Raw genomic sequence first — 26,442 nt, forward strand, 5'->3', positions numbered from 1 at the left:
TGGAAGCCATTGCTATTTTGTAATACAGTGAGCTGGAATAAGCGACCTAAGTAAGTCTTAGTTCTTCCACATATTCCCCTACTTTCGTGACTTCAGGGGTTAAGAGGTACAATGGCTTACATATACATCTCATGGAATTTAAACAGAATGGGAGGGAGCATCAAGGCTGCACCAGATAAGGATGCTGTGTGTGATGGGCAAGTTGAGGAGCTAATCCAGGGTGATTTTATCTTTCTGCTGGTATCATCTCCTCTTCTTTATCTGTTTGTGTCAGATTCCTCTGCCTCTCTCTTCAGTGTGCTGCCTTCTTCCTGTCCTTGTTCTCACCAGAAAACATCTCTATTTAGTCTAGTACTTAGCCAGGTAGAAATGATGGCAACTTGTTGGCCAAGGACCGCTGTCCGTGCATAAGTTCTGCTTAGTCATTGTGTACTAAAATGTTTTCCTCTTCTTTGGTTGCAAGAGTACCTGAGGGACATTTTTCTTAAGCTATTTAAGCAAACATGTCCCTTGTTTCAAGGGGTAGTAGTTCATTTACTCTGCCGTCCACTCTTTAACGACCAGATTTGTGATGTGGGCATTGCCTATCACATCAGACTCCGTCTTAGTCATTTGGATTTTTAAACCTGGATCTCACAGCGTAACCCATTCTGGCTTGGAAGTATTTCTATGTTCTACCGATTTATATCTTTGAACTCGTGCCCCTCGGTCCCCTCCCACCCTGGCCTCTTATGTGCTGAGATTGCAGGTGTGTTCAATCATGCCTGGGTGCACAGGTAACTCTTCTTCGTCTCCTCCTCCTCCTCCTCTTTTAAAGGAACGATTCGCCACTCTTAAAGTTTTCTCTGGCTCACACTGCCCCAACCCCCGGCTTGGATACATATAACAAAGTGTTCGACATTTTAAAGTCAGCATGAATAAGTTTTCCTTCGAATGCACCTGGCATTTGCCAGGAGTAAAAAGGCAAAGTATAAACGGAAACAAGATGATTTTTATCTGAGAATGCTTGTTATAGTCCTCATTTAAGATTTCATTAGATCATTCTTCTGTTTTATACAATCCGCGTAAGAAATTGGATTTTTGCCTTAATATATAACACGCTCACTGGGCCCTTGTATATTTTATTCCAAAGCACTTTATTTTACTTTCAGTAATGTTTCCACTTCTAATGGAATCTCCATCCTTCTCTCTCTTTAGCCTCCAGTCAGTACTTAACTTGGCAACGCTGAACGATCCATCACTTTATACAAGGTTACCATAACTCATTTCCTTTTTAATAGCATTATTCATTGTTGTCAACCGGCTATTCGTTGTGAGTATATCGGGGTTGTATTTTTTGTGAGTTATGTGAACAGTAAACTTTAGGCACTAAAATTCTTTCTGAAGTCAAAGATCAAAAAGCTGCTGTGAGGTTTTAGACCTCTGGTCTTAGAGCGACTAGCGGCTAGGAAAAGGAAAGGAGAAAAAAGAAGGAAGAAAAGGGGCCAAGAAGTTTGATCCTTTTTGTGTATATTGCTGAATACTTAATAACTTTCTTCTTTATACATAGTCCTGAGAGGGTGGGATTTCCAGTTTTCTGTTACATGTGCAGGGATCCTTGGTGTCCTTAATTTTTTTAATTCTAAGTGACCATTGGAAGTAGAATGAGTGGTATATTTAAAGCCGGGACTGCCAGCAGATTTCTAGTAGACTATCCCAAACTTAATTGAGTCACATCCATTAACTCCATAGTTACACTGAGCCTGAAGTCCAAAATACCCTCTGAGCCTTAAAAAAAAAGGACAGGACCACACTATATATTTCCATATTTTCTACAGATGCTTTGCACTGTAGATCAAAACCCAATGGTTGTAGATACCTTCTGATACACAGAGTCCTAGATGTTTACTTTCTAGTCCATGAAATTTTGCCAACCCTTCATCCAAAGCATAAATGGCAAGTAGTTGAGGATATTTTAAAGTATTGTATCAAAGTCTGACTCTTAAGCTTCTAATCATGACTTTTTATTTTATTTTATTTTGGTTTTTCGAGATTGGGTTTCTCTGTGTAGCCCTGGCTGTCCTGGAACTCACTCTTTAGACCAGGCTGGCCTCGAACTCAGAAATCCGCCTGCCTCTGCCTTCCGAGTGCTGGGATTAAAGGTGTGCACCACCACTGCCCGGCTCTGACCAGGATTTTAAGGTCTCGATTCAAGTGGTTCATGTTGCTGATCATGTCGTCCAGAGTGGCTCAAGATGCCTCATTTCAAAATGAGGACAGAGGTCAGCAGCAACACTGATCTTTCAAGCACATGTCTCTAAGCCCCTTGGTAAGAGACAGGAGAAGAGGCGAGAGGCACTTCCTCTGTTTAATCATAGCTAAAGAACATTAAGAATCCACATGGACATTTTGTAGATTGGAAAAAAAGCAATCTATTATTAATTGTCCTTTCTTTGGTGGACTGACCGAGCTCAGCTCAATGGTTCTTAATTGGGATGTCCTGAGGCTGTGGCTAGATGTCCAGGTTCTGTGGGCTGCAGGTCCACGGCGCTGTCACATGACCTGTGGTTGATATTGGCTGGTGACTGGGTGCTCAGCTGGAACTTGTCATCTAGAGTTGGATTCTTCAACGCCTTGACCTTTTTATTGCATGGTTTCCGGGCTTTAAATGGGAGAGTTCAGAAAACAAGCCCACATGGCTTTGGACGTCTGGGCATTCTGGAGCCTCTAACGAAACACGACCTGCCTTGGAGGTTCTAAAACGTGGCCCTGCCAACCTCTTGATTGAGAAAGTCACCAAGACCATTCTATGTTCCAGAGAGGAACAAACAGACTGCACTTCTCAGTAGCAGGGAGACTATCAGATCACTGTAGCCATTTAAAACCAGCTGTTGGATCCAGCTTCAGGGTAGACCTGTATAGGAACTGATCATTGAGTGTTAAGTAGTTGGGATTCAGGGAGATTTCACAGAAGTGATGTCCTGGGGGCTACAGATGCCATTGTTTTATAGTATTCTCTGTGACACCAACTTTATAGTATAAAGAGTAAGACACGGCCTCAAATCCAGCTCATTTTCTTGGAGCTGTGTAATGGACCATGCTTGGTGAGACAGCAGAATCTGTGGCCCCTGTGATCCAGTCCATAAGGATCCAGTGTGCTAATAGCTTGAGGGGAAGCCAGGCAATCCACTTGTTGGTCTTGGGTCAAGATGTTGGTGCAGATATTTAAATATATGCTCATTGGCACCTATTGCCACAGTACAGTGTCACTAGACTAGGCACTTGGGGCCCTTTTCAACACTGAGCCAACCCTGTCCAGAGAGACTTTTTTCTCCCTATCACAGAGCTAGTCTTGAAACCACAAATTATTCCTTTGACTGAACATAGATGAAAATGCTTGCTTTGGGATGAAGGCCTTTGCCCCAGTAGCTACGCTGAGATTTTCATAGCTGCACTTCACACTCTCCTTCCTTTGACCTGGTCCCATCAGCTGGACTGCTGTCCTTAGCCTGCCCCACACCCCATTCCTTTGTACAAGTGGCCTTTCCTAGCTAGAGTGCCCTCCTCTTTGTCCTTTTTGAGTGCTTTCTAAAGGATTTTCAGACATCCAAGGATGGTTTTCATGCCTAAAGTCACCATTAGCCATAGTCTTCCTAACCGTAGGTTTTTGGTTTTCTCTCCTCCCCCAGCCCCCGCATTTGTACATTTCTGAATGCAGAGATTACAGGTATGCAATCTCCGTGCTTGCTTAAATATTGCATTAGAAGTCCAGGCTGTACCATTTGGTTTCCTGTGTTGGCTCAGAATCTCCCTTCACTCACACATGATCTCGACAGGGGGAAGGCTACCATCAATTGAGTGCTACTGTGTGCTCGGTCTTGTTTTGTGTTCTTTCCAGTGATGCCTTCCTGGCTCAACACTATAATCCCCTGGTGTTTCTGAACCGATGATATAAGAGGGGAAGGCATAGGAAGCCAGATTTAGCCTAGTTGGTGTGGAGCCCAGGCATCAGTATTTTTGTGTAGTAATATCCGGATGACTCTAATGTGCATTCAGAGAAAAAGCAAATTCTTTGATGGATGGGAAGTTTCCCCTTTGTCTTTGTAGTCCTTGGCACTTGGTAGAATGCAGTTCATATTTGCCACGGATTTCAAGGTCAGAATCAAGGGCATGGCATTTTGCTGGAATCATCTTCTCATGAGCTGTTTGCATACATGAAGATCTCTTATTTTCTGTCTGTCAAATACTTGAAGCAAAGCCCCAAGTGCTCCCTTCTGCCGCATCCTGGGGACTAGGAAGGTGAAGGGGTGGACTCTAACGTGTTTCCCTGTGGAATGAAGGTGGAGTGTGCAACTGGATCACACAAATGGGTTGCTTCAAAAACTGACTGTGTGAGAACACGTAGCCTCATTAAACAACGGGGAGTTCTTAGGTCTGACTGCGCTAGATAGAGGTTTGCTGCCCTTTAAAGCTTTGTTTTGGGGTTCACCCTAATCTGAACAGTCTCTTGCACTGTGTGCTATTTTGAAGTTGCAGTTAGATTTCTTTTTATTTCCAATGCCTGAAAACCTGGCCCTTAAAGGATATCATAAAAATGTTAGAAATTATTAATTTTCCACTATGCTTTTTCTACAAGTTTTTGTTCGTTTGATTTTACATTTGGCTTAGTAAGTGAGTTTTCCCCCCTCTTCCTCTCAAACGTACTGTGCAATCCACAGATCGGGATGTGTTCCTGGGATTTACGCCTTACCAAGATCTCATTGGTGAGCTTTGTATTCTTTACCCGAGAAAGAACTGGCACCGCATCTTAAAGGCCCTGCTTTCACACTGCAAAGATTCACAGTGTTATTACTCCATTTACTGATGTTACTCCATCAGTAAAAATAACAAAAAAATTAAAATGAAACTTAGGACAATAAAAGTTTGAAAGTTATTCTTCAGCAGAGGGCTTATAGCTGCCTTTGACTGTGGGACACTTACGGATGAAGCCAAGGTATTTAATACACATTAATTAAAACTTATTGTGCTTGTTTTAAAGGCTGCTTCATCATTAAATCAGCTATCAGCACTTAACTGATGTTCTAAGTGTTGGCACTGTTGTGAATTTGTTTCTTCGAGTGAGTATAATATGCGGTTAAAGAGAGCTGAAGGCTCATGAGTTTTGTGTGCAAATGTCTAACTTTGGTTATTCGGGAGCAGATAGATTCCAGTTTAACTCCAACATGTTTGACTTATTTTGTTTATAACACAAGTTCCCCATACACACAGGATATTAGACTTGTCAGTGTGCTATGGAATTAGATATGTCCTATTGGTAGGCCACAACATTGCTGCTGGACAACCTAAAGCTATTTGCTTTTCTCTTCTGGCAATCCTGGCCATAATTTCCTTTCTAGAACCCACCTCTTATCTAATAACTGGGACATCCCTACTCTCCTAGCTAATAATCAGTCATAATGTGAAAATCAAGATGGTTTATCTTGCTTGTGTTTAATGTTTTTTGAAAGAATTCAGTCACATTTCAGATGTCTGTTGCTTTGAAGTGTGGTGTCAATGAATGGAGAGAGAATCTTCTAAATTCATGGCCATTCCAGGGCCAGCTAATGACAAGGACTTCACAAATGCTATCACTACAGCTACTGGTCAGGGAGTGTACCGTGATAAATGGTGAAATAGCCACATTCGGACTTCAGTGACGGAATCTGAAATTGCCCCTTTCCTGCCTTTTCGAGAGCAGTTGCTAAGGACCCAATGCTTGCTCTCCTCAGCCTTCTGTTTGTCTTGTACTCATGACTTAACAAAAAGTATGTTGTTTACAAATATTAAAAGTGTCACATCTATTTTGAGGGTGTTGGGCTATTTCCAACGTTGAGTTCCTATGGCCGTTCAACACTCTCGCTGTCACAGACTCAGATGCACTGGCACTCGGCTTCTGTCAGATGTGAAAAAAGGGGTACTTAATTGGAATTTCACAGCCCTTTCCACATAAGCCAGCCTAAATAAGGTGTATTTCTGTATAGCAAGCAGGAACTGACTAATCTCCTGTTAAATGTGCGTGTCAAAGAGATGATTTGAGATGGTGAAATCGTTCCGCACAAAGGAACTGCCAGTCTGCTCATGTCACAATGTGGAAGCCAGTTTCTATTGCCCCAATTACAATGGGTACTGCAGATCTTGGTTATATTTCTGCCGTCGAAGATTTTTTTTTTTTTTTTTTTTTTTTTTTTTGGTGTCAGTCTGTTTACAAATTTCAAGTGGAGCAATGCATGGCATGATGGCAGACTGTTCAATGGAAGCTTTTCTGGTTTAACATCAGATCATACGCTTTCAAAAGCACACTGATCACAGGGGAGTTTGATGGCTGTCTTGTCTCACATAAACATTTTTTTTTCAATCCATTATTTTTCCATCGGTAGGACTACAGCCTAAGCCTGGGAAATATTTTCTTAGAATAGGACAATGTGTACTTTATTTATGCCTTGCCTTGTTTTGTGTGTCCCTGGTGTGTGGTCTTCTATGTCCTAAACTTGGACAAACCCCAAAGGGACATACACAGTTTTGATACATCCAGATAACATGTTAGATGCTTAACATTATATACATCGTTGCAACATTTTCCTACCTAGTAAAAACAAAGAAGAGCACAAAACCCCAATAGCCATGGTTAATTATGCAAAGAACGCTCATTTTAGAGAGCTAACAAGTTAACAGAAATGCTTGAAAATAAACTAAAAGATGCAACCTTATATGTCCATAGTAGTAATGGAGATGCAGTCTTTAAAAGATTATACTGGGGCTGGTGAGATGGCTCAGTGGGTGGGAGCACCCGACTGCTCTTCCAAAGGTCCAGAGTTCAGATCCCAGCAACCACATGGTGGCTCACAACCATCCGCAACGAGATCTGGCGCCCTCTTCTGGAATGTCTGAGGACAGCTACAGTGTACTTACATATAATAAATAAATAAATCTTTAAAAAAAAAAAAGATTATACTGTTCTTTAATTATTTTTTTGAGAATTTCATACAAGGATGCTGTGTTTATATTATTTCCAGTCCATATTCTCTGCCTTCAACCATCCCCCCATCCTCCTACTATCTCCCAACCTCAGCACCTCTCCTTAACGTAGGTATGCTGCGCCCCCTTGGTGTTTAAGGCTGACCACTGGGATTGAACACCATATCAGGCAGCTCACCCCCAAGAAGACTGCGTTTCCCTCTCCTAGTGGTTGACATTTGCTTGTAGTCCTTCACCTGGGGGTGGGGCCTTGTGAGATTATTTTTTTCCCATCTATGTTGGAATGTCAACTGGTGACATTATGCAGATCTAGTTTAGGTGACCACACTGTTAGAATTTCATGGACTACTTTTATAAAATGTATAATCCAAATAAAATGATCATTTCTTTGATGGTTTTACGGTCAACACTAGTAATAAAGCTGTTCATTTTGGAAAACAAAACTAATGTGTCCTTTCCTCTCCTTGACCAGTTACCAATTTTCAAAACAGCACTAAAACACTTTATGTTTTATAGAAATTCAGACATTAAATAAGTAAACGCAATAATATTGACATCTCCACATTATGTGATGGGGGAAAGATACTGGATTTTTAACTAGTTTACAATTTTGAGGCCTCTGGGAGTCTACAAATACCATAAATATTCCTCTTGGGCAATCTATTTGCTTTATGATAACTTTTAAAAGACATTGGTTAAAATAACTACTTGCTTTTTGGTTTAAAAGTACAAGTCTGAAAATATCATGTTCTCTAAGCAGGTGTGTGGGCATAGCAGAATGAGATTATCTAGTGTGATCAAGAAGAGGAGAGATGTTTGCCACATGAAGAAAAGAGAAGATAGTAAAAATATTTTCAGGTTGAGATTTAGATTTTGAGGTCATCAGTCTCAAAAGATTCCATATTTGAGGGTGTCCTGGGGCAGAGAACTCAGTGAATGTCTTATCCCTGTTCCCTCCTGTTCTTCATTTCAAAGATCATTTATCCAAGTATTAAAAATCTGACTACCGTATGTCAGGTAATACTGCCATGGGTGTCAGGGTAAAAGCAGGTGTCCACTGTCTGGCAGGATGACCTTTACTTATGCTGCACTAATGCATTTTATTAAAGAAGATGGTATGTCGAAGCATTCAACCATTAATTACATCATTACATTAATTACCATCATTAATAACAACAGTCTATTAGAGTCCACGGCAGTCTTTAGAGTTGGGTTTCTACGGAGTGAGGAGCAGAGATCAAAACTTTTCTGAAATTATATTTAAGTAAAATGGTTGCTGTCTCTGTGATATGGTGTAGTCAAGACATCAGAATAACATACAATAATAATAAAAAACATCATTATTATTTAGATGCCCCAATTATTCTCCTTCCCACACATGAAGGATTCCATTCCATTATGAATCCTGTGTTTGAATAAGCTGAGCAGAAGAGAATTAAGGGCTGACTCACTACGGGGTAAAATTGCTTTCTGGTAACCAGATTTGCCTTGAGAGGCGATGGGATTGTTTGTACATGCTTTAAGACACATGGCTGGGGTCAGAAACAGCTCTCTTACCATGGAGCTGTTCAGTAAATCCGCTCTTAGCACCCTGAGAATCCAGCTAGCCACATCTTTCCTTGAACCTGAAAATGAGCCCTGAAGATGATATAATCTCTTCAAAACAACCAGACATTTAAAAATTGTTTCTTGGTAAGTAGAATGTTTAGAACCATGCCGTTTAATATTGTAATCCTTAGCCACAAGAGCCTCTTTAAATTTAAATGAATTTGGTCTGAAGATTTAGTACCTACTCAAGCTAGCCATCTTTGAGCTTGGCAATCGCCTTTGGCCAGAAGCTGCCATGTTGGCCAGGGCAGATGCAGAGGGCTCGTCCATCATTGCAGATGTTGATTGCATACTATTACCCTAGTGTTCCTTGTATAAAAGAACAGTCGCTATTCATTATTTGTAATTACATCCACGCAGGCTTGAATCTTTCCACCACATCTTCCAAATCCCGAGGAGAGTACTAGGCAAGAACTTTGACACTTTAAAATGACTTTAATTTCGGTAAAGAGTTAGAATGGAGGGGAAGGAAGGTTCAGCAATGGAGTGCCTTCACTCGGGGGGGGGGCTGGGGGGGCTGGAGTTTTGAATGTTGTGTAAAAGAAACGGTTAATCAATGGGATCAATGCTTTCTCTGCAGTGCCTTCCAAACCCTTTCTTCTGAGCGCCCCGCCATTCTACTCTGCATGCTGCGGTGGGTCCTGCAGGCGCCCAGCATCCCCCACAGCTTTTTCAAGTAAGTTTTAATGCTTCATCAGCAATGCCTCAGCTATTCTGTAAACCAAAGCAGCAGGATTTAATGTGCTCAGGGAAGCTAATTGGCAGTGCACCGGCAAGGAGCTAATTCCTCACTAAAAATCACAGCGACCCCATTCAGGAGGTTTCCAGAGATTATCAAACCTAGGCACAGTGAGCGATTGTGAGCTGGTTTTCGGGCCACACTGAGCCCGGAGCTGACGCGCCAAGGCAAGAGCCTGTTTTCCATTTGATATAACAGACCTCAGAGGGACCAGTTTGACACTTTCTGAAACCTGCAGCCACACTCCATTTAAGAAGGGAAGAGGAGGAAAGCAGGCAAACAGAGGGCGCTGTGTGGTGTTTCCATTTGGCTTAAAGTGACTAAAAAGTCACAGGTCTAGAAAATAATTAGAAACTCGGAATCATAAAAGGGGGTAAATATTTTCAGGGCAGGGTTCTCTAAACGCTCTAAAAGCAAAATTCATTTGTGTCTGGGAAAGGAGAAACTGAATGGGGCATCGTGGTGCCCACGCTCTCTCATGCACACAGGTGTCTTGGTGTGTCAGTAAAATCAACACACAGAGGATGAGCCACAGAGAGAGTCAGGCGGGGGTGGGGGGCAGGAGAAGGCACTTGCACAGGTACACAGCCACGCGACAGGTGAGAGTGGAGAAGTGAGTGTGAGTCCCCAGTCCCAGCCTCATAGTGGGTTTCAGGCCCCATGGCCCCGTATGTGTTCTTGTGCTTCATGGAAGTTTCAAGGGGAGCCGTTTCCCCACAGAATGACTCTGGACAAGCGAAGCAGCAAATGTTGCTGTTTAATGAGCTGCAGGCTTCTGAGTTTCTCTTTAGGAGGCCGATACTTTCCCACAGAGCCCTTTACACGCCTGGGACGCGGCTACAATGGGCGACAGACCCATGACCAATGCTCACTTTCGCTGGACTCATCCACACGCGACCTCACCACAATTTTTCACTCTGCAGATGAACTTTAGGGACCGTTTCACAGCGAGAGGGCTTGGGCAAGGGTCATTTGTCCTTTTGTGTGGTCATAAAGCCAGGCTCTGTGTGTCAGTCCTTTCTCCTGCTTCACATTCCGAGTGAGTTTCTGGACGCCATTTAAAGCCCTTGGCTGAAAAATAAAACAGTGAATGGAGCTGACTTTTATAGACTCGTTCTAGCTCATCTTCCCATATAGCCCTGTTCACCTGAAAGGGGATTTTAGTGGCTGAGCTGAGTGTATATAGGGACTCGCTGAATACACAAGGGCCCATTATCAACTGTGGGGATTGTGTATTAACCAGGACCGATACACTGCTATTTTGGCAGTGACCTATTAATTGTCGATTTAACTAGAATGTATTGCATTTGAATAGTGAAATAGAAACCATGACGAAACCTTTTCCTCGCTCCTTCAAGGTGGTCCTCTATGAGGGCAATTGGAAACTTGTGCGAATCAAGGCACCATTTATCATCAGAGAGAGGAGTGTCGGGCAAAGATGTCTGGAGAAGATGATGTTTAAACCCAGATGCTTAAACCCCATCCCAGTGGCACCTCCATCTATTGAAGAGGTCTCACACTTAAGTTCACTTGCTTCATCTTGATATCGGTTTACTTTAGCAGGTTGCTAGTGCTACAGCTCAGGGCGTGTGGAACTGTTTCATGTCAGAAGGATGCTCAGGCATGTGGGTATACATGGCGGTGCAGTGTATTTATTTTAAAGCAGTGTTTTAAGAGTCTCTAACCCATAAACGTTTGGGCCAGTTTAATGAATAAGAAAAAAAAAAAAAAACGCATTGGTGAGGTTTACTAGAGCACGTCATCTTCCCAAGAGCGCCAATGATTATTTTAAGAAGGTTGTGGTTTTTTTCTCATTATTTCTCAACCCTTCACACCCAGTGCCCTCTGCAGAGCTGTGGTAAATGACACTCATCCCTCAGGGCTCCAAGCCCCATGTTTATCTTGGGGTGGGGGCGGGGAAACCACTTGGCTTGAAAGATCAGTGTGGTTCAGATCAACGGTAGAATATACTGCCCTTGACTTGTCTGCCCTCCGAATGTTGGCCTTCGAAGACCATTTAGAGAACCCACATGTGTTTTTAATAAATGGCGCCGTGTCCCATTATTACTTATAACTCTGAGATGAATGTCTTATTTTCCTATTTATAATGTTCATTCACATTGGCAGCAACTAGTAATACGGTGCTCTCTTGATGTCCGTAAAGAATTCTCTAGAAACAACTGGGTTAACCAGGGTGTGGCTAATGAGCTTTACATACATCTGCAGCGTTTTTATAAAAAGAGAAAAGAAAAGAAAAAGCTAAAGGAATTTACTAGACTTTCTTTTTTTAAAAAAATAATAAGTGTTTATGTCCAAGTCACTAAATTATTTTCCATTGCAGAAAGAAAAAAAAAAGAAAAAAAGAGAGAGAGAAAGAGAGAAAATGAACTGTTCAAGTAAGCTTGTGTTAAGTTTCCACTTGGACAGCCAAAAGTAGGGATGAGAGCTAAAACTCTGACCAAGCGATGAAGCTGATGGCTACCATTCTTGCCTCAGAAGGTTGACTCTGCTCTTTCCCAGAGCACAGGAGCAGCTCAGCACATCTGTAGCAGGGCAAGGGAAGTGTTGCTTCCACTCTCAGTGTGATGTGCTTGCTTAACAGCTTCCATTGGAGTTTTCCTGACCCCTCAGATTTAGGGCTGACTCCCTGTTGCAAATGTGGAAGCCATTGTTCGCTCAATGTCCTTCTCACATGCAGTAAACACTTTAACAAGACACTGAGAACAGTAGAGAAAAAAAAAATCGAAAGGCACCCATAAAAGGTGGTCCCTCCCCTAAAGCATTGCATGGAAAAAAAAAACCTTTGATATTACACTCATAAACTCATTTTCAAAAAGAACACATTCCCCAGCTAAAATGAAAGGGAAACTTGTGTAAATGATGTAGATAATGACTTAAAAAAAATCCACCTTAAAAAATGAAATCTTAATTAGGTAGGCAAGCAAATTGAGTTAATTAGATGATTATTTCATTTTGTCTCTGAGTACCCAACTTGACCTTTCAAGAAGTTTATGCCCTAGAAGACAGAGCTTGGATTTGGAACCAACTTTATGTAAGTCTGAGCGGAGGAAACTCGCCACCAGGGCAAACGGCTCTGCCCTTTCCTGAAGGGGCACTTACTTTTGACATTTCCAGCTCAGCGTTGTCCCTTTTTCTTCTTTGTTAAAACTTAAAAGAGCATTGTATCTCCCTAAGTGTGAGTATAGCATTTTGTGGACAGCGGCAGGCAGGGGCATTAGTTTTGCTGGGTAAATTCAGATCGGGTCTGTGGGTCTCACTTTCACAGACGGGCAATGCACTGATTAATAGCAGTGCCATCTGACTTGAGGGCTGGCTTTACCGCTCTGAGCTTGAGTGATGGGTAGTCTGGGAAAACTGGCCAGAGCTGTGGAAACCTAGTAAAGGCCGAATGAAATTCCTGTCACATATACCCAAGCAGATATAAAATAGTTAATATGCAGAGAGATTTAATTTAACCATTCTAAGATCTTTGGAGGGACACGTTTTTGTTTTTGTTTTTTTTGTTTTGTTTTTTGTTTTTAAATTAAGAAAGAATCTGATTATATTGCTTAGAAGATAATCATTGAATCCGTAGCTCATTTGAATATAGGTATTGACGTCTCGAAAGTGACGGAGTGGTGTCGCAGAGACGAATGACCTCCAGTCAACCAAGAAGAATCTTGGTAGATTCAGAGACTCGACACAATAGGCTTTCCCAGCTGACGGCTCCATTCAAAGCTCCAGAGAGGCAGAGGCAGAGTCTCATTGCTAAGGCTCAGGTTTTTCTTTTTCTTTTCTGCCTGAGCATCCAGCCCAGATGGTAACAGTGGGGACCTCCCAGGTCTGCAGGCTTCTTTTCTATAACCCATTCCCCAGGTATCCCATGACGTCAACTATAGAACAGCTTATAAAAATCTCTTGGTTCCCTAAAAGAGTTCTGAGTTACAGAATAGAAGAAAGTCATGTAATGCCATCTCTGTGTGTGCAGAGCATCATCGGCATATGAGGTGTGCTTTAGCCACAGGCTGTGCAGAGGAGGAGATCCCAGTCCTACTAGACTCCCCCTCCCGGGTTACCCCTCCAGAGACTCCCATGCCATTCCCCCTCCTCCCTCCCTTTTGCATCTATGAGGGAGCTCCTTTACCCACCCACCCACTCCTACCCCACTGCTCTAGCATCCCCCTATGCTAGGGCATCAAGCCTCCACAGGACCAAGGGCCTCTTCTCCCATTGATGTCAAAAGAAGGCCATCCTCTGCTACATGTGTATCTGGGGCCATGGCTCCCTCTGTGGATACTCTTTGTTTGGTGACTTAGAGCCTGGGAGCTCTGGGTGGTTCAGTTAGTTAATATTGTTCTTTCTATGGGGTTTCAACCATCTTCAAATTCAGCTCCTTCAGTCCTTCCTCTAACTTTTCCATTGGGGTTCTTGGGCTCAGCCTGATAGTTGTCTGTGAGTATCTGCATCTGTATTGGTCAGGTGCTGGTAGAACCTCTCAGGGAACAACCATACTTGGCTCCTATCAGCAAGCACTTCTTAGCATCAGCAATCGTGTGGGGATTCGGCGGCTGCCCAGGACCCATTCTGGGTTAGGCCCATTGAATAGAAGATACTCAGGTAAAACCCAAGCTAAGAGGAAGTCAGAGAGTGAAAGACCTTTACAGTTACTCCTATCCTCCTCATCAAAGGAGAACTGACATCAGGAGACAGACTCAGATGTAAATAGTGAAATCTGAAGAAACACGCAACAGAGGCTAGTGGTATTTTAGCTGGCCTGTTGGAGAGGCCTGGATGAAGCAAATTGCTTCTCTCTCTCCAGGTCTGAGAAGCTACTGAGTTCATTGGAAGGGTGAGAGAGCTTTCATCCTCCAAGGGCTGTTGGTAGCCTCCAGTCTGAGTTATCCTGAAAGAATCCTAGAGTCAAAACTGTTCCCCATACTCTTTACCTTCCTTTCAAAGCTGTGGGGTGGGCTGGCTCTAGTGGTCTATGGATTTGGGGTTTTTTAGTGTGGAAACTGAACAGGGCTTTTTAGGAGTGAGCTGGGCTGTATGACCCTTGGGTAGCCCACCTTGGAAACAGAGCTTGTGATAAAACATGGCAGGGTTAGCGACCCCAGGAATGACAAAGGAACACTGCCCTTCTGAAGGTTGGTCCCGTGGTTGCTTGTGTCTACTAGAAAACAGATCCAAACATAAAATGAGCAACAGCATGCCCAGGTTACTTGTCCAAACTTCTATAGTGGTCTACCTTGGTGCTTACATTTGATATTCTATCTTTTCTCCTCTGCAGTTTTACCTACCTCTAAGCCCAATGCATATTAGTAGTCGGGGGGGGGGGGCATGAGGAGCATGTATCTCTGAAGAAGCCTATTTAAGACTTCCTGTAAGAATAGGCACAGGAATGTTTCCCAGAGTGGGGTCAGGTAGCCCATGGTAAAATAGCATCTGTGTAAGATTGGGTAAGGGGGGGGGTGGTGGGGGCACCAATGGGAGAGACACATAGAAAAGGCATGAAGGATACACTGTTCTTGGTGTTTGATACACTGTTGCTGTTCATTGTTGTTACTGTTCATTTTCAGGCACTCAAACCTGAGAAACTAAAGAAAGGAGGCCCAGAAGTTAATACCTGAACTTGGTATGGGTCCAGGGGGAGGTTTGCTCCCCGAAGCGTGAGGTTTGGCTTCAGTGCTTGTCCCCAACAAGGGTAGAACTGCATCTATAGATCCTCTACAGGACTCCCAGTTTTTCAAAAAAATTAACTTGTTAGGACTTATATTGGAAGTTTTAGGGGTATCATTCCCCCATTGCCTTATCTTAAGACCTAGAACTTGCCATAGGCATTGAAATCATTCATTTTTCTAAAACCACCTTTGTAGTCTATAAGGTTCCTGTACGTTACATATAAATGTAGAAGTTTTTGTTACATCAGAAATATTTACTTCCCTGTGGTCCTGGGTTCATCCTGTCTTTGAGCAAGGCCCTTTTAGTCAAGTTATATCCAAAGCTTGTTTCACACACCCTCTCAGTGGCTCTAACTTAGCCTCCCAGTTATCTTCTGTCCTCTTCTTGGTGACACTCTGCACAATGGAAGCACCAGGCTGTGTGTGACTCCTCAATGTGGCTTCTTCATCACCTGGTGTCGCCCGGCGTCATGCCCCGGATTTCCTCCCGACACTGGGAAGGAATGAAGATGCTCTTCTGGGGATTGTCTAGTCGGCCTCCCACTCGGGCTGTTTGTATGTTGACTGTGGTCTCTCCTGTTCTGGCTGCTGCTCCTCTGTGGCTCTGCACTGTCCGTGATGGTCATGTGCTTGCCTAACTCTCAGAGCCCTTGTGCTTTTCCTCATCAACTGTGAGCGCCTTCAGGATGTGTTGGATCCATCTTCAGCCCTCACCTATGCCACAGCCAAGTTGTTCCTGGCTGGGAAATAGATCCAAGCTTAGACTGTAGACGGTGGGCATGGATTTTACATCCACATTCCCGTGACGGTCGTGGTGGTGTTCACTTTGGCCATTCAACCTCTTCTCCTTGGTGCCTTTTTCCTGGTTGTAAGCACACGCTTTAAAACATCACATGTGGTCCTTCCTTTGTTGCTGTCTGTCCTTCGTCTTCATCTTTAAAGGTTGGATAGTTTATTCCCTTCTTTGGGTAGTTGCCATTTTCTAATTTTTGATACTTTGGGCTACACTGTTAGATTGGCTACAGCTTATAAATCAACGGTGCCAAAGTGCAAGAGGAAAGAGCCAGGCTGGACTGAGGATGTCTGGGCGGTGCCTCAGCTTTATGTCCTTTGCATAGAATTGGATCTGCATCGCTTTAAGAACTTTGGAAGTAACTGGTTGTGATATGTATATGTATACATACACACACACACACATGTGTGTGTGTGTGTGTGTGTGTGTGTATTTGTATATTGTCCTTGTCTCCACTCCAGGCCGGCGGGTTCACACAGCAACTTTACTTCAGGCTTTTTCTTTTACAGCTCTCTTCCTTACCTCTGCTTACTAAAATTTTCTTACTTACCATTGCCGACCAACGCAATGAGTTCCCCATACGGGCTACCATTTGTACAGGTCTCTGGTCTCCCCCTCCAGCCCGCAGCGACAGGAACGACATGGATGGACTACACGGCGGGTTCACTCAGGAACGTGTTTACTTGTGGTTTTTTTCCCCTACAGCTCTTTTCCCCAGCAGCTTCTTCTACTACCTCCATCCTTCTTGCAGCAAGGGCTAAACTCCTATTACAACAGCTTCTCTTACTACTACTTCTACTCACAGCAAGGGCTAAACTAGCTCCACCCCACCTCATCCAATCAGAATTCACACACACACTCCTTGCAGTGCTCAGGTCGTTTGCAGATAGACTGACAGGTCCCGATCAGGAGGAACAGTCCAGCCTGGCAGGCAACCCACGCATGCAGCCTCACTGCGCATGCTCAGGCAAGGTAGTAAACAAGTGGGTTTCACAGGGCCTGCGGCTGCACCCGCTTCCCGCAGTATATGATATATATGTATATGATATATGTGTGTGTATGTATATGTGTATGTGTATGCGTATGTATATGCATATATATCTACCAGAAAGACCAAGTGAGAAGCAGATTTGTGGGACTGTTGATTAGGGCTGGGCTTTGAGCTATCTTTGTACTGCTTTATTTACTACTTAGGACATCCTTCCATGATCAGCATTTTTCGGGTCCTCAAAGAAGTCCACTACTCAGATAGCTTAAGCAACATAGCTCTTGCTGTAGAGAGAACAGCCTGCCACCGTGTGAACTATGAGGTACCACTGTTCTGAGAGTCCGAGGGCTTGCCCTCTCTAACCCTGTGCCCTTTTGTATTTCTTGTCTCTGCCAGGAGAAGAACACGGGCTGCCTCTGCTGACCCAGGACTCAAATTCCAAAGCTCGCAGGGGGATTTTAAGAAGAGCTGTGTTCTCAGAGGACCAGAGAAAGGCTCTGGAGAAAATGTTTCAGAAGCAGAAATACATCAGCAAAACAGACCGAAGGAAACTTGCGGTCAGCTTGGGACTGAAGGAGTCACAGGTACAGTGAGGAGAAAGGTGCATCCTAGTCCTACTTTCAACAGCAGTGTGAAATTTGTTTTTTTTGGCAAATATATCTTGTGCCAGGTTTGTACCCCAAAGCGTTCTGAATTTTCAGTAGGTTGAGGCCCATGGGACAAATCCTGTGTGAAGACAGGATCCACACACACTGGGGTGGCAAAGCAGAGCCACAGAATTCAATTTTTTTTTCTGAAGTGAAGGAATATATACATGTATGTCCTTGGTATTGTAGAGAGAATCTCTTGTACCCTGTGTAAAAGTGTCCTATGGAAATGAGCTGAGGCAGGCAGTAGAAGGTGGGAGTTCCAGGAGAGGGAGGGGGGAGGGGGAGAGAGGAGAGGGAGAGGGAGAGGAATTGTGGGAAAGCAGGCACAGAGGATTTTCCTCAACACTGGAGGAGACTGCCACATGGACCTGAGGAGAGGGGTGGAATGACTTAGACTAGTTTAAACAGGATAAATAAGTTATGAGCTAGCTGAAACATTTCAAAGCTATTGACCTAGGCATTTGTTCATATATAAGAAGTTTCAGAGTTGTTATTTCTGGGAACAAAGAAACTAGGTGGAAAAAGCTTGTGGTTACAGGTATTTTATATATATGAAATATATAATATATAATTATATGTGTATATATGTATGTATATATAGTATATGATGCATCCATGGCATTATATATTATATATGTATGTATATGCATGTATATATAGCATATGCATTCTTAGTGTTATATATATTATATCTATTATATATGTGTATATGTATATATAAATTACATGATACATCCATGGTATTATATATTTTATATATATGTATATATAAATATCATATTATACATTCTTGCTATTATGTGTGTGTGTACATATACGTATATATGTGTACATATATATGTGTGCTTATTGTTTTTAATCCGGAGAAGCAGACTAAGTAATCACCTTCAAAAGCAGGAGCCAATTTTTCCTGTCTTCCTTTTCACTTTCAACCCCAAATCGGAGAGTGAATGGGAGGCTCCTGGACCCCTCTGGATGGGATTCCTTACTCTGTGCATTTCATGTCTGCAGCCTCTGCACCTTTCTCATTCACTACTGTTCCACACAGTTATGAATGCACAGCTCGAAAGCACAGAATACTCTCAAGATGGCCAATTAGCTCCTAGAACACTAGCATTTCCTTCTTTCATCTTCCATACTGAAATCCTGCCCAACTTCTAGAGGAAGAAACGCAGAAGACTGAATGTAGGTCTGGCATCATGTGGCAAAGGTGTTTGGAATGTCATTTCTATCTCAAGCAGCCTAATAGGAATTTCTGGTTTCCTTGAGCCACCGTCTGCAGCTGTGCAGGGTGTCCACATACAAGGGTATCTCAGTCATGCTTACCATTGCTGTGATGAGCTGGGATGACCAAAGCAACTTGGGATGGAAAGGGTTTATTTGACGTATGCTTTTTTACACATCACTGTTCACCATTGAAGGAAGTCAGGACAAGACCTCAAACAGGGCCAGTAAATGGAGGTGGAACTGATGCAGAGGCCACAGTTGAGGTGCTGCTCACTATCTTGCTCAGCCTGCTTTCTAACAGAACGCAGAACGACCAGCCTAGTGGTGGTACCACCCACAATGGGCTGGGCCCTTCCATAACTATCACTAATTAAGAAAATGCCCTACAGGCTTGCCTACAGCCTGATCTTACAGAGGCATTTTTCTTGACTGAGGTTCCTTGCTCTCAGATCACTATAGCTTATGTATAGTTAATGTAAAAACCAGCCATCATAAAGGGCATGTAACTGAAGGTGTCTATTGTGTCAATAGAAACACAGCAGGCACACCCCACTTTCCTTATAGGCCCACATCCACCAGGATATTTTGAATTGGTATAAAGGAACTAAAGTAGAGAAGACACTATCTCAAACATGTCCTAGTGTGTGAAATTGCTCTTTCCCCTGGGAAACGGTTCATTCCACAAGCTGCTATGCTGTCCTCAATACTTGTTAGTGGTAGGAACCAGTCTGTTGTGTGGCAGAGGACAATTAGTCTATAACCTTAATTGATTGCTTTGAATTTCATGAGTCTCAGAGCAGTTTAGCATATGGATGGAACCTATGCATTATGGCTGTATCTCCAGGGTCTACTTTGTAACCCTGTGCTGGGTGGGCTGTCACAGTGTTGGCATCCCAGGAAGTTACTTAGCCAGTGGAAGTTAGATAGCACGATTAGGGGGTTTGCTTTGGTGCATCAGGCCAGTAGGGGAGGTAGACCAGTAGTTGTAAAGCTTTTGATAGGGCTGCAAACTGTGCCTCCCATGCCTGGAGATGGCAGCCTAGGGAGTGGCACTATTAGGAGGTGTGGCCCTGTTGGAGTAGGTGTGGCCTTATTGGAGTAGGTGTGTCACTATGGGTGTGGGCTTTAAAACCCTCATCCTAGCTGCCTGGAAGCCAGTATTCTGCTAGCAGCCTTCAGATGAAGATGTGGAACTCTCAGCTCCAGCTGTACCATGTCTGTCTGGATGCTGCCATGTTCTTGCCTTGATGATAATGGACTGAACCTCTGAACCTGTGAGCCAGCCCCAATGAAATGTTGTCCTTGATAAGAGATGCCTTGGTCATGATGTTTATAGTGTTAAAACCCAAATGAAGACAATGGTCCTCAAATCCCAGGAAGTCAGGTGACAGACCTTCCTTATGGCCCTGAATTAGGGTGGCAGGTACCTCAGTAGACCTGGTTGGGGTGCCACAAGTAGGGACAAGAAGACCCGTGGTTAGAGAGGAGAACACGGGAAGGTCAGGGTTTCAGGGGGCTCAGGGTTATCAGCCTGAAGCAGATTCAGAGAGAAGGAAGGAGTGCTTCGTGCTGAGCAAGTACAGAGACACTTTGGTATCAAACCCCAGCCTTTTAGATGCGACAGCGATGGCTGCAGTCTCCACACCAAGGAAACGGCTTTCTTAGTTACACACTATCATTTGGCTCTTAAGCCGAGCACATAGTTTTACTTCGTTACCTTGTTTTCAAAGTTCAGGTATCTCAGAATGAATGCCTTTTGGATTTCGTGTTGAATTTTGGGGAGCTTTTAGTAAGCAATTTGGCATTTCATTAACTTCCTTGTTTTTCAGCTATGCAAAACAAGAGGGAAACTAGTGAAGTCACAAATGAGAGCTCATGTTACTTCTCTCCAATCCAGGTTAATTTCTATTACCATTTACCAATGCTCCTTGGTTCCATTTGCTGGAATATCCGTTCTTAACATGAATTTATGTATGGGATGGATATGCAGAAATTGAGGTTATGCTCTAACATCTGATGTCCTTTAATGCTTGGAAGGATCCTATGAAGAATCTGCTATTTGTTATATAGGATATATTCGTTATATCCCTCCTCTACAAATAAGCTGGTACTCGAATGTGTGTGTGGGTGACTACCTATCTATGCAATTGAAATAGGCTCTGTGTGTTCTTTGGGCGTTTCACAAATCATCTCGATGATGATGATGATGATGATGATGATGAAGCAGTAGAAGACAGAAACCCTGATAGCCCCTTTCGGTCGGCCTGTGCCCTCCAAGACCACACACCATCCGAGCTCCCAGCAAGATAGATGAGCCTGGTCTGTGTTTCTGCCACTTGTATAAACAGATCCATTCAGCCCAAGTTCCTTGTCTGTGCTTTCTACAGCATTTTGTCAGGGAGATTCTTCATACCACGGCAAATGTTTCTGTGCTGCTTGGCTGTATCCCCACTGCATGGTGCACACAAGCCATGTTGATTGCTGTTGATTGACAGGCATGCACTTCCCCCAGCCTGGGCTTGTCATGAGCAACACAGTTGGCCGCATGGACCGGTCTGTTTCTTTTCTCAAGTGTTATGGGATGGGTCCTTTGTGCCTGTCCTGTCCATCTTTTTCATTTTCTCTCACGTGAGCCTCGATGTATATCATCCTGTAGGCGTATCAGACATTCCAACCATTTGGTTTCTCTGCTTTGGCATTGCATTTCTTTGTGTACTTAAAAAAAAAAAAATTTGGTAAGACAGGGAACCAGGAATGGGATTTATATGTTAAACTGTCATTGTATATATTGTGACAGATTAAAAATTCTTTCCAAACAGTCTTAGATAAATCTGATCTGTAGAAAATTTCTACTCAGACAAGCCCTTTTATTGCCAATGCTTTATCCTTTACTACTTTAAAAAGCCTTACCAGCCTTATGGACAATTGTATTTATTATTCTTTTAGTTTGAATTTTCCTAGCTACCAGCATTTTAGAGGCTTTTGATAATTTATTGACAATTTAAAGTATATTAATTGGCATTTTCCCACAGAGTCTCCTCTTGTTGACATGCAGCAATTATTTTGGATATTAATCAAGATATTTAGAATATTAAGAATATTGAGATTAGTTCTAGTTTTCTGTTACAGCCATCATAGCATTTCTCTCCACACTTGCGCGTTTATATTTAGTGTGGTAAAATACGTATGTGAAATCAATCATTTTTAATCTTTAAAGCTCTCATTTCACGGGCACTATGTGTGTTTATCCTGTTGCATAATCCTTACTGCTGTTCATCTCCAGAGCTCTCTTCATCTTGTAACACTGAAACTCTGCATCCATACCAATACCTCCTCCTTTCCCTGGCCCCAGACCCCTGCCAACAACCTCCGGTATCTAATGCCTCCTCCCTCCTCCTACCCCGGGCCCTTGATAACTCCCCTCCTATTTTCTGCTATAGCACAGAGGCATATGAGTATAGAGTATAGCATTGTGTATGAGTGGGGCCACACAGCATTTTTTTTTTTTATTACTTGGATTACTCTATTTAACTTAATGTCTTCAGGGTTCATCTGTACTGTAACAAGTTTCAGAATTACCTTCCTTCCTCAGGGTGAATAATGTCCCACTGTATGGATGAGTCTTATCTGCATAACTGCTCATCTATTGATGACCTTGCTTATTCCCAATATTTGGATATTTTATCTGCTGTTGTGGAGATACGTATGCAAATATTTTGCAGACTCCTGCCTTTCATTCTTTTGCGCTGTTTGCTGTTTTTCTCTATGTTTATAGCGTGTTTATTTGTACAGAAATTTCTCAGTTTTATGTAGCCAGTTCCATCCTCTCAGTTTTATTGCTCTGGGTATTTTATGGTTTGCTTTAAAGAGAATTTGTGTTCTAAGGACTCTAATTATAATCTCATATATTTTCTTCTAGAACTTTTGTAGTCTCCTTTTTAATGTTCAGCTATTTAATCTACTTGGAGTTGTTTTTGTGTTTGTTGAGAGAGGTACACCTGCGTATTTTACTAAATATATGCATCTGTCCATTGGTTGTAAAGACAGTATTTCATGTTTTTTTTTTTTTTATGAAGAGATTACTTAGATCAAGACCCATCACTCTGCCTATCTCTCTCCATGTACGTCACACACATATCTACACTCTCTCTTACACACACAGGCACATACCTGTGTGTGTATACATGCAGATGGACACACATGGACACATACACAGACACATACACACACATACAGATACACACACAGACAGTAATACACGCACAGACACGTAGTCATTATGCACATACAGATAGATAGATGGACACAGACATATATACACAGACACAGACAGCCAGACAGCCAAACATCCAGACACACACACACACACATACACACACACACACTAAGGAAAGAAGAAAACGAGTGTGTTGAGCAAAGCAAAAACATCCATGAGAAGCACACTGTCTTGGTGAAAATGCTCTAAAGACTTGGCAAGCTCTCTAGGAGCAAATGCTCGCTGCTAATTATGAAAGCAACCAGAGTAGAGCCGAGTGCCCTGGTGTGGATGCTTTAGAGCTATTTTCCTAGCAAAACCTTAATCTGAGCATTGTAGCTGATGTGGCTGTTGTTGCATTCAGTTGTCTGGAGTGGATTTCCTGTGCTGACATTTCAAAGGGAAAGGTGAAGTGACTCTTGTCAGCGTGGAAGGACTGTCTCCTGGTTTGCTTTCTTCAGTGTGTGTGTGTGTGTGTGTGTGTGTGTGTGTGTGTGAGAGAGAGAGAGAGAGAGAGAGAGAGAGAGAGAGAGAGAGAGTGTGTGTGTGTATGTGTGCATATAGTTTATCTAATGTAGTTTAGGCTGACCTCAAACTTCCTATTCAGCCAAAGATGACCCTGATCTTTCCGTGTCTACCTCCCCAGTGCTGGGGTTGCAAGCATGTGCCACCATGTTTGGTTTGTGTGATACTGGGGTTTGAAGGTGGGTCTCACACGTGCTAGGCTAGCATTCTATTAACTGAGCTGTGTCCCCAGTCCTCCCCGTTGTAGATTTTGATAATTATTGTCTTTTAAGTTTTATAGTTTCCAATGGGAGTCTTTTAAAAACAACTATTTGTTTGTGGACAGTTCCATACGTGTTTGTCAGCAGTTCTAAACCTGTGGGCCTCTCTTGATCCCTTTCAGGGTTACACATTAGATAACGTGCACATTAGATATTTACATTATGATTCATAACAGTAGTAAAGTTACATTTATGAAATAGCAGTGAAAATACTTTTATGGCTAGGGGTCACCACATCATGGGGAACTCTGTCCAAGGGTGGGAGCATTAAGAAGGTTGAGAACCACAATGTATAAAGTCCATTCTCATACCAGCCATCTTTCTCTAGTCTCCCTCTCCTCCCACTGTCCCCCTCACCCCACAATGACCTGTCAACCCTTCCTTTTCTAGACTCATTGAGTTTAACTAGGGATTTTGTTTGTTCATTTGTTTCAAAATGAAAATGTAAAATAGTTGGGACAGGAATGTAGTGTCGCAGTGGTGACTGTTTCTGCTTTTAAAACGTCAGGGAAGTAGTTGGGAATTCTCCCGCTTAAGGATGGCTGAGTGCACAGTGGATGGGGGTGGTTCATCAAAGAGTCAGGCTGGGTGTGTTGGGGAAGCTATGATTCATATCCAACCACCATCAAACACTCTGGCTTAATTACATCCAATTGTTATTTATTGAGACTAATTATCATAGTTTGATAAATCCTGGGAGTAATCAAAATTTGGAAGCTGTAGAAAGCCCACATTTAACTAAGCGTTGCAAAATGTATTGTTAATTCAATGGCACAAAGCTTGTGGTGAGGCCTGCATGTTAACACAGCGTAGGGACCAGGGGCTGAAGTTCTTCAGTTTGCTCTCCTGTGTGATCTTGAGTTGGTTAATTCTCCAGACCTGTTTCCTTAGATATGAATGACATGACAATTTCATCAAACCATACAGTCTACCTATAGTATATATATATACACACACACACCCCATATACACATACAAATACCCTACACATACATACACATAGATAAACACCACACACACACCCCACATACACATTAAACACCCTGCACATAAACATATGTGTATGTGTATGCATATACATACACAGATACCACGTGTGCATATTGCATGCTCATGCATGCACACACACACACAAACACATGCACACACACACTCCCCGATGCAATCAATTAACCAACCAAATCAAAACACATAGGTGCTCTATTCGTCAATTTTTCTTGCAATAATGTATCAGAATAGATCAAATATAATGATGTTTAAAAGTATTTAAAACTAAGTTAATTTCAAAAGCCACAGAAATACAGAGTGTAATCAGTGCACTACACTCATCCTACTTAGAAAAGTGCCTGTGGTGTCTGGTTGATTTCTCAAGTGCTTTTGAAGGAACCCACGGGAAAAGCCACAGGGAGTCTCTAGTTAGACTTCCAGAGTAGGAGATTCTGCAGTACCTATAGTCGAAGCAGTTAGCAGTTGGGGATGTTGAAGAGGGATCTGAATATGCAGTTACCCAGCATATATGAGGCCCAAGTCAAAGAAATAAGGAAAACACTCAAGTGCTCTATGTGGAATAAGGACTTCTTTCCTGATTATTTTATCATTAGGTGAAGATTTGGTTCCAGAACCGAAGGATGAAATGGCGGAATTCCAAAGAAAAGGAAGTACTCTCCAGTAGGTGTCTCCAAGAAGTGAGCCTTCAGGAAGACAGGCTGGTACGGCCTGCCGTGGGCTGTCCTCCGCAGTGCCCGTCAATATGGGAAGTCTCCCAGCCACACTCAAGTCCAAGCTGGAGGGAGGAGTCTCCAGAATCTGCAGAAAGACTGACCCAGGAGAATTCAGGGGTTCCAGAAGCGGATTCACTCCGAGGTGCCTTGTATCTGTGTCCTGAGAAGGGACCTAGAGACAAGCATGGACTCCAGAGCACCATGTGACGGGAACATACTCCGTGTACATCTAAAAGAACCCTTAGCCAGTAACACTTGGATTAAAGCCAGTTAGATTGTGCCTCAAAACTGCCTTAAACTAATACCTTGGCATGATGCCTGAGCTGTTGCCTAAGGAGAGCCACTCTATTGTTTATTATTTAGCCCTAGACTAAGGCTCAATGCATACATGGAATAGAACCTTCCACAAAGTGTGATAAGACTGAAAGAAGAGCCAGGATCAGCCCCAGAGCCTGTTCTGAATACGTGTATATATTCGTGTGTCTGTGTGTTTGTATGTATATGCTCATTAAATACATCATCAGAAATCAGTTCTCTCCAAGTTTCATATGGAGCAAATTCATTTCATTTTGTATGAAGTAAAAAAGAAAAACATCAAGCAAATATTCATTTTTCTAATAGTGTAAAATCTGGGCTTCTGTGCTGCACAATTAATTATGCCTGTATAAATTCTCCACTTCTGGCCTCTTTGGTATCGACTGTCAATGAGTTTTAGCAAGCTTAGCAACCCTAGCCGAGTTAGCTGTGGTTAGACACACACACTGAAGAGAGACAAGAGGAACTCCACAGGAAAGTACTAGTTTTGAATATAGTTATCAGTACCTCTAGCCCCCAGCTCTGAGGCAGCTGGGGCCATCAGTGAAGAAGGTCTACACTGAGGCATTGATAGTCTTCAGGTCTCTTGTCTGGCTGGGTTTCCTAGGCCAGAGTTTTCTAAACACAATAAATGCCTGAGTGGAAGGAAGAGCTTGTCAGGTAACTGTTTGATTGTCTGCACCAACG

The 26,442-nt window shown here is 42.8% G+C and overlaps 1 protein-coding gene across 2 annotated transcripts in view; it reads left to right on the forward strand.

Annotated features, from left to right (window-relative positions):
* The window catches only part of Dbx2 (developing brain homeobox 2), a 31,059-nt gene extending 5,030 nt beyond the window's left edge, over positions 1-26,029 (forward strand). Inside the window, exons 2-4 of one of the 2 annotated variants that reach the window (XM_021184315.3) lie at positions 9,182-9,277; positions 17,199-17,386; positions 25,321-26,029. In XM_021184315.3, coding sequence (XP_021039974.2) covers positions 9,182-9,277; positions 17,199-17,386; positions 25,321-25,647 — 611 coding nt within the window. In that variant the 3' untranslated portion in view covers positions 25,648-26,029. The remainder of the gene's footprint in view (positions 1-9,181; positions 9,278-17,198; positions 17,387-25,320) is intronic. The other variant, XM_085831577.1, reaches the window with a different exon arrangement.
* The last annotated feature ends 413 nt before the right edge of the window (positions 26,030-26,442 follow it).

Source organism: Mus caroli, unplaced genomic scaffold, assembly GCF_978045245.1.
Source record: "Mus caroli unplaced genomic scaffold, Mus_caroli_1 scaffold_16, whole genome shotgun sequence".
In the NCBI taxonomy this organism is placed as follows: Eukaryota; Metazoa; Chordata; class Mammalia; order Rodentia; family Muridae; genus Mus; species Mus caroli.